Source organism: Pelodiscus sinensis, chromosome 7 (genome assembly GCF_052426305.1).
Source record: "Pelodiscus sinensis isolate ZL-2025 chromosome 7, ASM5242630v1, whole genome shotgun sequence".
Classification (NCBI taxonomy): domain Eukaryota; kingdom Metazoa; phylum Chordata; order Testudines; family Trionychidae; genus Pelodiscus; species Pelodiscus sinensis.
In genome coordinates, this window is record NC_143058.1 from 49450999 (window position 1) to 49465654 (window position 14656).

Consider the following 14656-nt stretch of genomic DNA (forward strand, 5'->3'; position numbering starts at 1 on the left):
GTTGAGTCCACTATTAGCATCCTCTCCTCCCCCCCCCCTCGGCTTCTATATCAGAGGCAGCAAAGGGGAGGAGCAGGAGCCAGTGCTAGGGGGAACTGGATTAAAAGCCAGTTCTCCTCAGCACCGTCTCTGCAGTGCCTGGGGGGAAGCAGGGATGCAGTGTGGGACCTGGTGTGAGTGGAGACTGAAGCAGTCCCCACTCACTCCAGGTTCTCGACTACTGCAGCTCTGCCTTTTAAATGTAGTAAGAGCCTCAGTCCCCACTCGCACTGGGTCTGGTGTTGCATCTCTGCCTTTTAAACGTAGTAAGAGCCTGTCGACTCTTACTACATTTAAAAGGCAGGAGTGCAGCAGGGTTAGTCCCCCAGGAGTTAACTCCACTGTGGCTCTGCAGTTTAAATGTACATAAGAACATAAGAATGGCCATACTGGTTCAGACCAAAGGTCCGTCCTATCTGCCGACAATGGCCAATGCCAGGTGCCCCAGAGGGAATGAACCGAACAGGTAATAATCAAGCCATCTCTCTCCTGCCATCCATCTTCACCCTCTGACAAACAGAGGCTAGGGACACCATTCCTTACTCATACTAACAGCCATTAATGGACTTAACCTCCAGCCATCTCTCTCCTGCCATCCATCTTCACCCTCTGACAAACAGAGGCTAGGGACACCATTCCTTACTCATACTAACAGCCATTAATGGACTTAACCTCCATGAATTTATCTAGTTCTTTTTTAAACCCTGTTCTAGTCCTAGCCTTCACAACCTCCTCAGCAAGGAGTTTCACAGATTGACTATGCACTGTGTGAAGAACTTACTTTTATTTGTTTGTTTTAAACCTGCTGTCCTTTAGTTTCATTTGGTGGCCACTAGTTCTTATATTATGGGAACATGTAAATAACTTTTCCTTATTCACTTTCTCCATACCACTCAAGATTTTATATACCTCTATCATATCCCCCCCGTCTCTTCTTTTCCAAACTGAAAAGTCCTAGTCTCTTTAATCTCTCCTCATATGGGACCCAGTCGAAACCACTAATCATTTTAGTTGCCCTTCTCTGAACCTTTTCTAAGCCAATACATCATTTTTGAGATGAGGAGACCACATCTGTATGCAGTATTCAAGATGTGGGCATACCATGGATTTGTATAAGGGCTGTAAAATATTCTCCATATCTTTTTTAATGATTCCTAACATCATGTTTGCTTTTTTGATTGTCGCTGCACACTGCGTGGACGTCTCCAGAGAACTATCCACGATGACTCCAAGATCTTTCCTGATTAGTTATAACTATATTAGGCCTCATCATACTGTATGTATAGTTGGGGTTATTTTTTCCAATGTGCATTACTTTACATTTATCCACATTAAATTTCATTTGCCATTTTGTTGCCCAATCACTTAGTTTGGTGAGATCTTTTTGAAGTTCTTCACAGTCTGCTTTGGTCTTAACTATCTTGAGCAGTTTAGTATCATCTGCAAACTTTGCCATCTCACTGTTTACCCCTTTCATCAGATCATTTATGAATAAGCTGAATAGGATTGGTCTACTGACCCTTGGGGAACATCACTAGTTTTCCATCTCCATTCTGAAAATTTACCATTTATTCCTATCTTCTGTTTCCTGTCTTTTAATCAGTTCTCAATCCATGAAAGGATCTTCTCTCTTATCTCATGACAACTTACTTTACTTAAGGAGCCTTTGGTGAGGGACCTTATCAAAGGCTTTCTGTAAATCTAAGTACACTGTATCCAAGGGATTCCCCTTGTCCACATGTTTGTTGACCCCTTCAAAGAACTCTAATAGATTAGTAAGACATGATTTCCCTTTACAGAAACCATGTTGACTTTTGCCCAACTAATTATGCTCTTCTGTGTGTCTGACAATTTTATTCTTTACTACTGTTTCAACTAAATTTGCCCGGTACCGACGTTAGACTTACTGGTCTGTAATTGCTGGGATCGCCTCTAGAGATCAACATATTGGCGTTACATTAGCTATCTTCCAGTCATTGGGTACAAAAGCTGATTTAAAGGACAGGTTACAAGCCATAGTTAATAGTTCAGCAATTTCACATTTGGGTTCTTTCAGAACTCTTGTGTGAATGCCATCTGGTCCCAGTGACTTGTTACTGTTAAGTTTATCAATTAATTCCAAAACCTCCTCTAATGACACTTACACTTGTGACAATTCCTCAGATTTGTCACCTACAAAGGATGGCTCCCTAACATCCTCAGCCGTGAAGACTGAAGCCAAAGAATTCATTTAGTTTCTCCACAATGACTTTATCGACTTTAAGTGTTCTTTTTGTATCTCGATCCTATAGGGGCCTACTGGCTGTTTAGCAGGCTTCCTCCTTCTGATGTACTTAAACATTTTGTTACTACCTTTTTGAGTTTTTGGCTAGCTGTTCTTCAAACTCCTTTTTGGCTTTTCTTATTATGTTTTTACACTTAATTTGGCAATGTTTATGCTCCTTTCTATTTACCTCACTAGGAGTTGACTTCCACTTTTTAAAAGTTGACTTTTTATCTCTCATGGCTTCTTTTACTTGGTTAAGCCAAGCCACGGTGGCTCTTTTTTCATTCTTTTACTGTGTTTTTTAATTTGGGATATACATTTAAGTTGGACCTCTATTATGATGTCTCTGAAAAGAGTCCATGCAGCTTGCAGGGATTTTACTTTAGTCACTGTACCTTTTAATTTCTGTTTAACTAACTTCCTCATATTTGCATAGTTCCCCTTTCTGAAATTAAATGCCAGTGTTGGGCTGCTGAGTTGTTCTTCCCACCATAGTTATTTTAAATGTTATTATGTTATGGTCACTATTTCCAAGTGGTCTTGTTATAGTTACGTCTTGGACCAGATCCTGCACTCCACTTTAAATTGAGAATTGCCTCTACCCGTGTGGGTTCCTGTACTGGCTGCTCCAAGAAGTAGTCATTTAATGTATTGAGAAATTTTGGGTCTGCATTTCTTCCTGAGGTGACATGTACTCAGTCAATATGGGGATAACTGAAATCCCCCACTATTATTGGCTGGCTCCTACTACATTTATACTTCAGAGTCGCAGCAGTTGTAGCAAGTGCCTGCCCCATCAACTAATTGAGTAGTCGATAGTAATTCTATCGACTACTGAATCAGCTGATTAATTGCAATTTAACATCCCTAATATGTTCTACTTTATAACTATGAGAAGAGCTAGAATTGGTGTTGAATCTTATCTTTGACTTCAACAGAGCCAAATCACCAGATGAGACTGAAAAATGCATTCATCAATAGTAAGTGACCATCTCAATTAATGATAGATGGGAAGATGAGAAAGAAAGCAGCAGTGGTGGGTAAGGAATATGGCATGTTAAGAAGTGACTGGTAATGGCACGTAAGCACTTTGAGGCTAGGCTGGGCCCAGGATCTAGGACCCTGTGGTGTGGGAGGGTGGCAGAGTCACAGGGTTTCTCTTTGCTGTGTAGACATATATTATAGTCAAGTATGATTTAAAGTAATTCAATCAGCTTCTCTCTTTTCCCACCCATACCTACAGCTGGAAATTTTACCCCACATCCCATAGCTAAAATATTAAACATACTATCCACTCAATGAAACAAACAAAACAATCAGGGAATGATACTGTTCAGAAAGCCAATGCTGTCCCATTCTAGCAACTGGGTCTTCTCTGGGAGCTGCAAACCTGATGAGTTACTCAAAAAGGCGGGTGCTGGTGGATTGTGGGAAGATTTTAGATGGGCTAACATATCCAAGGCCAGATTAACCCATAATGGGTCTTGGCCTAGCCAAACACAGTTCTCTCAGCCTGATGTGGAGGGGCAGGTCTGGAGTGGGAAGACAGGAGAGCAAAGTCCCATTCCACATTCACCTTGTGGCCACAGTTCCTGTCCTATGGGGCTGGACTTGATTTCCCACATTGCAACCTGCTGTATGAGATCACTGTGCTATTCAGGTTTTGCCCAGTCATGCCTACTGGCCAAAGAGGAGAGGTGCTGCAACTCCATACACCAGGCTGCAATGCCCAGAATGGGAAGCCAGCTTGAGCCCTAAAAGATATGAGCCACAAAGTGTAGGATGGGCTCACACTCCAACCCCAACCACTATCCTTCCATGCTGGGATTAGGGTTCTGATATTGACTCATTAAAAAAAAGACAATGCATTTGGTGGGTCACCAGAGTAAAAAGTTTAGGAACCACCATCTCAGTCAGATCCTGATATGAAACATGGAGTCTCAAACAACAAGTCTGACTTCTGGAATGGAAAAGGGGTATTCTTCTGTAGTCTCACTCCTTTAACTTCAGAATTTCCTGGCCCCTGTGGGATACGGTGTTCTCACTACTTCACGCCTCTCTCACCTTTCTGGATGCTGCATGGAAAGCATTTCCCACTACCATATCCTTCTCCTGGAATTCATATTTGAGTAGTCTTTCTCAGTTAACAGTCTCTAGCCTGCTGCTATTACTCAAAACTTCTCAAAACTTTAACTTTAGCAAAATGAACCTGACCTGAATCTCTTCAGACAGACTGTTGCCTGCTGTTTTTCAGACTTTTGTAAAAACTGACATTTGTGGGTTTTTACTTTGTTTCAGGCTGTGGAAGCTCAGGGAAGGAACAAAGGCATTGATGCTGCCCACTGACTTGGGAATTCAGCACTGTGATGATTTCAACTCAATAAGACAACCTTTCATATCAATGAAAGCAAGATATAGGTGCTTTTTAAAAAGATAAGTCTTAGATTCTGAATTTACTCAGTGAGTTTTTTTAACTCACCTGCCCACCAGACATGCACTGTATCTTTGGAAGTTATGTAGAAGAGATCATAGAATCATACAACTGGAAAGAATCTTCAGAGGTCATCAAGTCCAGTCTCTTGAACTCATGGCAGGACCAAGCAACATTTAGTCCACCCCTGATGGATATTTGTGTACCCTGCTCTCAAAAATCCTCTAATGATGGAGATTCCACTCCCCCGGGCAATTTATTCCAGGGCTTAACAACAACAATAATGTTTCCTAATTTCCAACTGAACCCTCCCTTGCTGCAATTTAAGTCCATGGTTTCTTGTCCTATCATCAGAAGTTAAGGAGAATAATTCTTCTCTTCCCCCCTCCCCCCACTTTTAACAGAATTACTTCTTGTGTCTTGCTTACAGCACTCCTGTTAATACATCCTTGAACAATATTTGTTTTTTTGTTTTCTGCAAGTGTTACACTGTTGACTTGTATTTAGCTTGTGGTCCACTATGACCCCTACATAACTTTCTGCAGTATTCTTTCCTAGTCAGTCATTTCTCATTTTGAATGTGCGAAACGGATTCGTCCTTCCTACATGGAGTACTTTACATTTGTCCTTCTTTAAAGTCATCCTTTTACCTCAGACCATTTCTCCAGTTTGTCCAATTTTGAATGATAATACTATCTTCCAAAGCACTTGCAAACTTCCCCCCTCCCAGCTTTGCCAACATTATAAGTGTACTCTCTATGCCATCATCTGAATAGTAGATGAAGAAATTCAAAAGAACCAGTTGCAAAATGGATCTCTGTGGAAAGCCATTTGTTATGGCCCTTCCAGCTTGAGTATAAACTATTGATAATGACTCTCCAGGAATGGTTATCCAACCAGTTATGCACCCACATTACAGGAGTACCATCTAGACTGTACTCCTCTAGTTTATTAATGAGGTCATGAATACATCATCTCAGTTTCCTCCTTATCCCAGCTTGTTATGCTATCAAAGAAAGCTATCAGGTTGGTGTGACGTGATTTGTTCTTTGCAAATGCATGCTGTTACTTGTCACCTTATAGAGGTTTGCAAATTATATGGGAGATTTGGATATCCTAACTTAGGCACCCTAATACATGCCTACTACTATGCCTGAATGACATCCTCAGTATCACTGCTACAAGGTCTTATGAGCCTGATAGGCGTTTTTTGTAAATACAGGTTGGACCTCCCTGGTCTGGCACCCTCGGGACCTCACAGAGCCTGAATGAGGAAATTTGCTGGACCAGGGGAAGTCCTCTGTTACCAACCTGCCCCGTCCCCAGCCTGATGCCAGCTCTAGCCAGGCTTGTTGGACGCCGGAACTCCGCTGCTGCAGGGCTCACTAATCCAAGAATACAGGCAGTCCCCGAGTTACGCGGATCCGACTTACATCGGATCCGCAGTTACAAACGGGGTTTTTCTCGCCCCGAAGGATGGGAGCGGCGGGATGCCCAGACGCACCACGGCTGTCCCGCTGCCTGTGTCCTCTGAGGCTTTGCTCCCCGTCTCCCTGGTCTGCAGCGCGTCTGGGCTGTCCCGCTGCCTGCGTGCTCCGCGGCTTTGCTCCGTGGCTCCCGGTCTGCTGGGGGGCGCCCCCAGCAGACCAGGGAGACGCAGAGCAAGGCCGTGGAGGACCCAGGAGGCGGGACCGCGGTGCGTCTCAGTCCGCCATCTGCATCTCCCTGGTCTGCTGGGGGGGGGGGGGGGGGGGCACGCAACTAGTGCCCCCCCAGCAGACCAGGCTTTTCTCCGGACGCCTGTGGTAGAGCAGCTGGGGCGCTGCCGGTTGGTCCCACAGCGCTGCTCTGGGCACTACTGGACCAACCCGGCAGCACCCCAGCTGCTCTGCCCCAGGCCCTCAGCGGCTGAATCAGGACGCCTGGGGCAGAGCAGATTGGGTGCTGCTGGGTTGGTCCAGGAGTGCCGAGGAGCGGCGCTACTGGAGCAACCCAGCAGCACCCCAGCTGCTCTGCCCCAGGCGTCCCCAAGTCAGCCACTGCTGAAACTGACCAGCGCTGACTACAGGAAGCCCAAGGCAGAGTTGCTCTGCCTTGGGCTTCCTGGAATCAGCCGCTGATCAGTTTCAGCAGCAGCTGACTTGGGGACGCCTGGGGTTCTTAAGTTGAATCTGTATGTAAGTCGGAACTGGCGTCCAGATTCAGCCTGTTGAAACTGATCAGCGGCTGATTCCAAGAAGCCCAGAGCAGAGCAACTCTGCCTCGGGCTTCCTGTAGTCAGCGGCTAGTCAGTTTCAGCAGCGGCTGAATCTGGACACCAGTTCCGACTTACATACAGATTCAACTTAAGAACAAACCTACAGTCCCTATCTTGTACGTAACCCGGGGACTGCCTGTATTCATGGTCTGGCAGAACCACAGAGTCCTACTTTAGAGTGGTACAACCTGTAGTCTGATATGGGAGAATGCAAGTGATAGCTGGACCATTTTCAGGTGGCTGTTGTTTGTATGGAGCTGTTTGGTGTGCATTAAAGTTGGAGAGATGGTTGTGAACCTTGGGGCAGCCATCCAAAGAGTGTGTTGTTTACAGTACACTGTGTACTGTAAACTGTATTTTCTGGGTTTTTTTCTTAAACAGATGTGGCTGACAAGATTTTTTCTTATCAGAATTTTCTGATAGTCATAATCTTCTGTAAGCTTAGCACATTCAATCACTGCTAAATCATTTCCCACAAAACGACTTAGAGCTTCAGATAGGGACATACATAGCCAGATCAGAAAGTCCCCTATTTATATGCAAATATCCTTAATAAGAAAACATAGTAATTTGTCAAAATAAATTCTAATTATAATATTTATCAAAGTCTTCTAAAATTCTTCCTTTTTGTTCAGACAGATATTTATTTACATAATATTGACTTCACATACACTAATTGTTGCATTGATAAAAATCAGCTTCATGTATCTCTGGATCATTTTTGTTCCAAATAAAGATTGTCAATAATCCACAAGTTTAGGTATCTGAATTATGACTTTAAAATAAATACATAAAAGAGGAACAATCTCACCACTGACTAAAAATCTGTGTTGGAAATGACATGGCTATTGAAGTCCTATACATTACTTGGAGTTGGTTTAAGCTCTAGTCAAACAGCAATTTCCTTTTCAGAAAACATGGCAGTCAAATGGATTTTATATGTACTATGTACAGACAAGCAGATAGTTCTCAAGCTTACTCCAAAACAGACATGTCTGGAGGTGACTGCATAGTATAGTACGTATTGCTCAAAAAAAGATTATAAAAGCAGTAAAAACTGTTTTTTTAAAGCAGTCCCATAAAACAGGATGCAATTCCATCTTTTGAAGCTACTGTGTTAAATTTCTAGCTAAACAGAAAGTCAACAGCTATCCACAAATCTACTAAAAAACTAAAACCTTCTTTCAGAGGCATTTCTCTAGCCTCTAAGTCAGGCCTGCACAACTCAGAAAGAGGTGAGGGCCATATTACTCCAAAGAAAACTGCTGCAGGCTGCAAGGGTAGGTTTGGGGTGGGGAGCCCTGAGGGAGGCCGCCCCCCTCTCCCCACCCTGTGCCCCCCCCTGTGCTGAGGAGCAGAGGTGAGGGGGCGGGGGGGAGAGCGCACTGCTTCTGATCCCTCCTTCCTCCCTCCCCGTGGGAGCATTTTCTTTTTTAACTGGTCCGGCCTTCAACGCTCCCCCCTTCACAGAGAGCAGCGGGCCCCTCCCCCTGCCTGGCCTTACCTGCCAGCGCCAGGATCTGGAGCCTCATACAGCAGCAGGTGCCTGGAAGCGGACCTTGGCACTCGGATAAGAACACCTTGAGCATGAGGTCAGGGCAGACCAGAGCAATCCAATGCCGAGTGGAGGCAAGCCCAGCTGGGCAGGCACACGGCACAGTGCGAACCTGGCCTCAGTGCACTCCCAGGCTCTCTGCCCCCCATGGTGGACAGGGGAGACCCGGGGTCAGGGAGTCCCATCGACGTGGCAGCGCAGCAGGCACATGCCGCGTGGCGGAGTAACTCTGGGTTCTAGGGTGTTTTAGAGCCCCCCCATAGATTGGTGCTCTGGGCAGCTGCCTGGCTAGCCTGCCCCTTAATTGTGCAGGCCTGCTCTAAGTTATGGCTATTCTATAGTAGTCGTTTTGTCATTTGTGGCAAAGAACATTTCAACAGCTTATAAACAAACTTTTTTATAAATAGAATGACTTCACTTTTAAATTCCATTTTAGAAATAACATTATTCCATTGTAGCTGTATATCACGTAAATATTAATTTTGTTAAAATGATAATGATCAAATTATATTCCTTCTGACGCCCTCTACTCCAGAAAGGGAATAAAAAGCAAGGCTTACAGTTTGACTGTCAGGAAAGTCCATCTTCAGCAATTTGTGAGCACATTCTTCAAAGTCTAAGCTGCAAAGAAAAAACAGTTTTGTATTCCCCTGGCAGCATACATTATGCTGATATTAATGACGTCAAGGATACAAACTGAAGCGTTTTATGTAATTGTATTACAAAAGTATTATGTAATTGAACTGGTTACTGTTAAAATGCCCTAGCAATGCTTCCAAACTTAAAGGTGTTTGAGGATATCCGTATTTGAAGGAGGGTGACAAATGAAACAATGAGGGAAGCCATCTAAATCAAGACTATAATCTACATTTTAAAGATGACTGAATAATTTCTCCTTTTACCACACTTTAATTACTTATCAAAAGCATCAAGTGTTAAAAGCTTTCCTCAATTTTTCAAGCTTAAACTAAAATATTTCCAAACAGTATTCTATTATTTAACAATTTTATAACTGAAAGTGAATCCAAAGCCAATAAATCTGCAGACAGACTAAAAACAAGATGACTCCCTTTTATGAGTCATTGGTATCACATCATACTAAATGAAAATAAATAAAACTCAGTAATAAAAACAAACGTTAGTTCATTCTAACTCCTGTTAAATATGAAAACGTAACCTTTGAGCCCAGGCCCAAACTTTCTAAAGTTACAACCTTCATCTCTAGGATCTGTTCTCATTTAAAAAATGTTGTTACCATTATGTTGTTCTGATTGTAGAAGTTACGTTACCAAGAAATTCTAAAAACGTTGACTAAGTAACTAACAATGAGGTTAAATCTACACTACAATGATAAGTTGACCTATGTTAGGTGAACATACAGCCACTGTATTAATTATAGTGGTAGACAATGTCCACACTATTCTCCTTTGAGGAAGAGAAGGAAGCATGGTAGACAGAGCCAAGGCTTTCAACGCCACACTGTTCTCTTATAGGGAGCCCAGCTGTTCTCCTCCTCAGCCAAGAGTGGGTAGGGATGTGAACGACTAGACAACTATCTGATAAGCATTTGCTTATCGGATATTTGACAGGCTAGTTGACTAGTTGCTTCCCGCCCCTTGCTTCAAAGCGGCAGTGCCACGTGGAGCCTGGAATTGCCAGATGGCCCTGGGCTACACATGGCGTTTCAAAGCAGCAGTGCTGTGTGGAGCCGGGGGCCAGCTGGGGACTGCCCCGCTGACCCCAGGCTCCACGTGGCGCTGCCGCTTTAAAACTCCATGAGGAGCATGGGGCCAGCATTTCAAAGGCAGAAGCACCCTTATCGACTAATCAAATAGTCGATACAAATTGCACCATCTATTCGATTAGCCAAATAATTGAAATTTTACATCTCTAGGAATGGGAGAAGAAAGTCACTCAGGTCTTCTCAACTCCGTTGTAGAGATCTGCTCCCAGAGTTTGGTAGGTTGCTGCTTTCTCAGCAGTAAGCTGGTATCCCAGGAGGAATCAGGACTCTCTGTGGAGAGCCCTGACAGCAGCTCAAACCAGGAGTCTGGGTGGCACCCAAGATTGAAGAAAATATCAGGCAGAAGACAATTACATGGTTTTCCTGACTTTTGTAAACCAAACTGTGTATTGTAGAGGAGGGAAGTTAACTATCGAGTATTTGTGTAAACATGCAATTGCTTGAAATTTCAGTGGTTACATGTTTACATGCGGGGGGGAGGGGTGAGAGGAGTGGAAGCCTGTTTTTAAGCTGGTTCCCGCTTGCCCACCTCTTGTCTGTGTGTGTGTGTGGGGGGGTGGTGGTGGTGGAGGGGAGGGTCCCGCCTGTCCCCCCCACTGCCTCTGTGTCATATTCCCCCACCCCCGCCTCTGTGGGAGGTAGCAAAGGAGGGGCATGCTGCTCTTTAGAGCTGGTATGCATGGAGAGCCAGTGTATTACCACCCATGGGGGCGTGTGTAATCAACAGGATTAATCTATAAGCCCAGGCTTATTGGTTAATCATGTAGTCGACTTCATGCTGACATTGTAGACAAGGCCTGAGAAGAGTTTGAAGGAAGGTTGGTACAATACTTCTGAGTGGTATGAACTGCCTTTATTGATCTCTATAACATAAGGTGTTAACTCAGCTGCCCAATAATTAAATATCAACACTGTTATTCATTTCACTCATGTAGAAAAGGAGAGAGGATCACACAACTGTACAATTTATTGTGACTAAGGATGTTAAATTTAGATTAATCAACTAATCGAATAGTAGAAGTAATTTGCATGACTATTCGATTAGTTGATAAGGGCACTGCCGCCTTTGAAATGTTAGCAGGAGCCCTGCTGGCTCTTGCTAAATTTCAAAGGCGGAAATGTCATGGGAAGCACGGCTCTGTGCTCCCTGCTTTTGAAATGTACGAGAGCAGGTGGCTTTAGAGAGCGAGCGAGCTAGAGCAAGCGAGGAAAAAAACCGCTGAGCTAGTTTTAATCCACTAAGAAACTGGTTACATGCAAATTCTTATCCCAAACAGCCGTTTTTATCTCTGGAAAAAGCTTCAAGTCAGATGATCCTTACTCTGAGTTGGGTCTGCAGCTTTTCAGAGTTCTTCAAGTATCCTCACAAGGTGTGCCAAGCAGTTTAGAAGACCAACTGACGACCAAGGAATGATGGCTTCACTTTCCAGTAGTGTGGGAACCCTTTCATTTGGTGCCCTCCCATCCCCATGGAAAAATACTAGGTTCAAGATGTATTCCAGAACCAGCTGGCATAGTCACATGTTCTTCTAGGACCAACCACAGTTTGTGTTTATAGGATAAATATGACCATATACAGGCTGTTGACTTGAACACTGAATCATTAGGTTCCATAAAGTATCACTAAGGGCCCTCATTAGCACATTTTGAACTAAAAACAGATTCACGCTTTATATTTCTAACTTCACACACAGGAATGATACATGCACAAAAATAGGATATACACATTCAGCAGATTGTAATCTAAAATTTAATATGTTACACGCTACATTTTGTATAAAGCATCTTTTAATTATGCATATTCATAAGCCAATTTTCATAAAGCATGGGGGGTGATGACTATTCATTTTCTCCATACCAATCATGATTTTATAGGCTTCTATCATATCTCCCGTCAATGGTCTCTTTTTGAAGTTCAATAGCACTAGACTTTTTAATCTCTCCCCATGTGGAAGTTGTTCCACATTCCTAATAATTTTCTACTGTCCTCCTCTATACTTTTCCCAATTCTAATTTTTTTTTTGAGAAAAAAACCACACTATTCAATGTGCTGGCGTACAACAGTTTTATATAGTGACATTATGATATTTTCTGTCTGTCTATGAATTTCCTCAGTTCCCAGATCCCAACACTTAGCTTTTTTTGACTGCTGCTGCACATTGAGGAGATGTTTTCAGAGAATTCTGAGATGTTAAAAATAAGCCTTGCCTCAGGGATCCTGAATGCCCCTTACAGCCCTCAAGATCACCCATGGTAATTACACGCCCCTCCTTATTCCAAGTCTTTACATCACAGCATTCCTAAGAGATAAAAGCTATGTGCTGTTTTCACAGATCTGTCATGCACAGAGAATTTAGCTTAGAACCAGAAATTAGATCCCCATTTAGGAAGCCATCTTTTTTCTGAACCCCTTAAAACATCTCTTCAATTTGTTCATAAGACTTTAAGGTAATGATACAGCTATAAACAAACCTTACTGCATTTCTATTGAATCAGTTGAATAAATTTTTGTAGAAGACCAAACACACTTTTCAGTATAAACTGCACTTTACCTTGACTGAATAGCAAGATAAATCGTACGACGAAAGGAGACCAAGTTAATTTCAGTTTTGTCATGGATCGTCACTTTTTGTCCTTGAAGAGAAAAAAAATTGATATTCAGAAACTGAAACACATACATACATTTCTAAAAAAGTAAAGAGATGTGCATCTTCATTAAGTCTTCAGCTCATTATGTAATATTGTGCATAAATACATTTAGGAGCATATAGTAGGTACTGTAAACTTTTACAAAACACTAGTACTTGCATGACGTGGGACTACAACAACAAAAAAATCCAATTCACAAATTATTTACAATTTTCAATGACATATGTATTAAGGTTCTGATTTTGCAAAGGACAGAATGACATGTCTGTGTAGAATACTGTTAACTTTGTGGACAGACAATTGCTTATGATTTGGGGCTAATGGGTGAAACATTTTCCTTTCACATATTGGCTAACATTTAGCCATTAAATCTTGAACTGGGACAACAAAATTCAAGACTGATTTAACACATTTTCTACAAAGTTTAATAAAACAATTACTTACACAATTATGGCTATTTAGATCCAGTTCCCACTGACAAAAATAGGAACCTTTCCATTTACATCAATGGTAGTTGGGATTGGGTTCATAGGGCCCCAACAAAGGATATTTGATGTTATGTGTTGCAAAAGGATTAAAATATCTAAACAGCTGCTCTGAAGGAAATTAACATCCTACTTCATATGGGAGTTTTCAAATAAGCAGCAGAAGTGACAGCAGATTTCTGTGAATTACCATCATTTCCCTCAGCTTGCTACCCAAGTACATTTAGTGTAACAAGCTGGTGAAAAAACTGTCCCCCCACTGCTCTATAAAGGGTACGCCTACACTTGCTCCCTAGTTCGAGCTAGGGATGCAAATGTAGGTAACCGAAATTGCTAATGAAGTGGGGATTTAAATATCCCGTGCTTCATTAGCATAATCTCACCCACGCGTTATTCCGCTCACCAGCTGATTCAAACCAGGATGTGCGCTCCGGGGATGCATTAGTTCGAATCATACCCCCTGGTTCGAACTAACGTTACTCCTAATTTTTGGTTCGAACTAATGTTACTCCTCATTTTTTGAGGAGTAATGTTAGTTTGAACCAAGAGGTTTGATTCAAACTAACGCATCTCGGAGCACACTTCCTAGTTCGAATCAGCTGGCGAGCGGAATAATGCACGGGCAAGATTATGCTAATGAAACACGGGATATTTAAATCCCCGCTTCATTAGCAATTTCGGTCACCTATATTTGCATCCCTAGCTCGAACTAGGGAGCAAGTGTAGACGCACCCTAAACAGTGTAGAGTTTTCCTTCTAGATTTTGCAAACCTACAAAAGTAAACATTTGAATTTATTCTCAATTCTCATCCATCAGTAATTACATCTAATTCTCAATTACAAAATGCACAGACACCTGTATCACTGTTCATTTGAAGTAAATAACTTGTAACAATGGTATATAAAATTATCCTGTCTTGAAACTCCCTTAAAAAACGTTGAAAGGTAATTGTAAGTCGAATTTTGAAACTGACCGTAAAACTTTCAGACAGAGCATAGGTCCTGAACTTTTCTGATAAATCCTTTAAGAAAAATTACAATTTATAGGGATCTTTTGGGAGTGCAACACAAAAATACGAAGCCACAAATTCCTCCCTAGTCCCATTTTCTTTTTCTATGGGCCCTGGTCCACTTCCTCCCATCTCTTCAGTTTTTAGCCTTGCTTCTGCTATAATTGGTGAAACACTCTCCTGGGGGTCAATAAAAGTCAAACGTAATACGCCCAAAATG

General features: G+C 42.5%; 1 protein-coding gene across 5 annotated transcripts in view; it reads right to left on the reverse strand.

Annotated features, from left to right (window-relative positions):
- The window catches only part of CWC22 (CWC22 spliceosome associated protein), a 60673-nt gene that overhangs the window by 16850 nt on the left and 29167 nt on the right, over positions 1-14656 (reverse strand). For all 5 annotated transcript variants that reach the window (XM_075933741.2, XM_075933743.2, XM_006119426.5 and 2 more), the window contains 2 exons: positions 12845-12926; positions 9109-9169 (listed from right to left, as the gene is read on the reverse strand). In XM_075933741.2, the coding sequence (XP_075789856.2) occupies positions 9109-9169; positions 12845-12926 (143 nt within the window). The remainder of the gene's footprint in view (positions 1-9108; positions 9170-12844; positions 12927-14656) is intronic.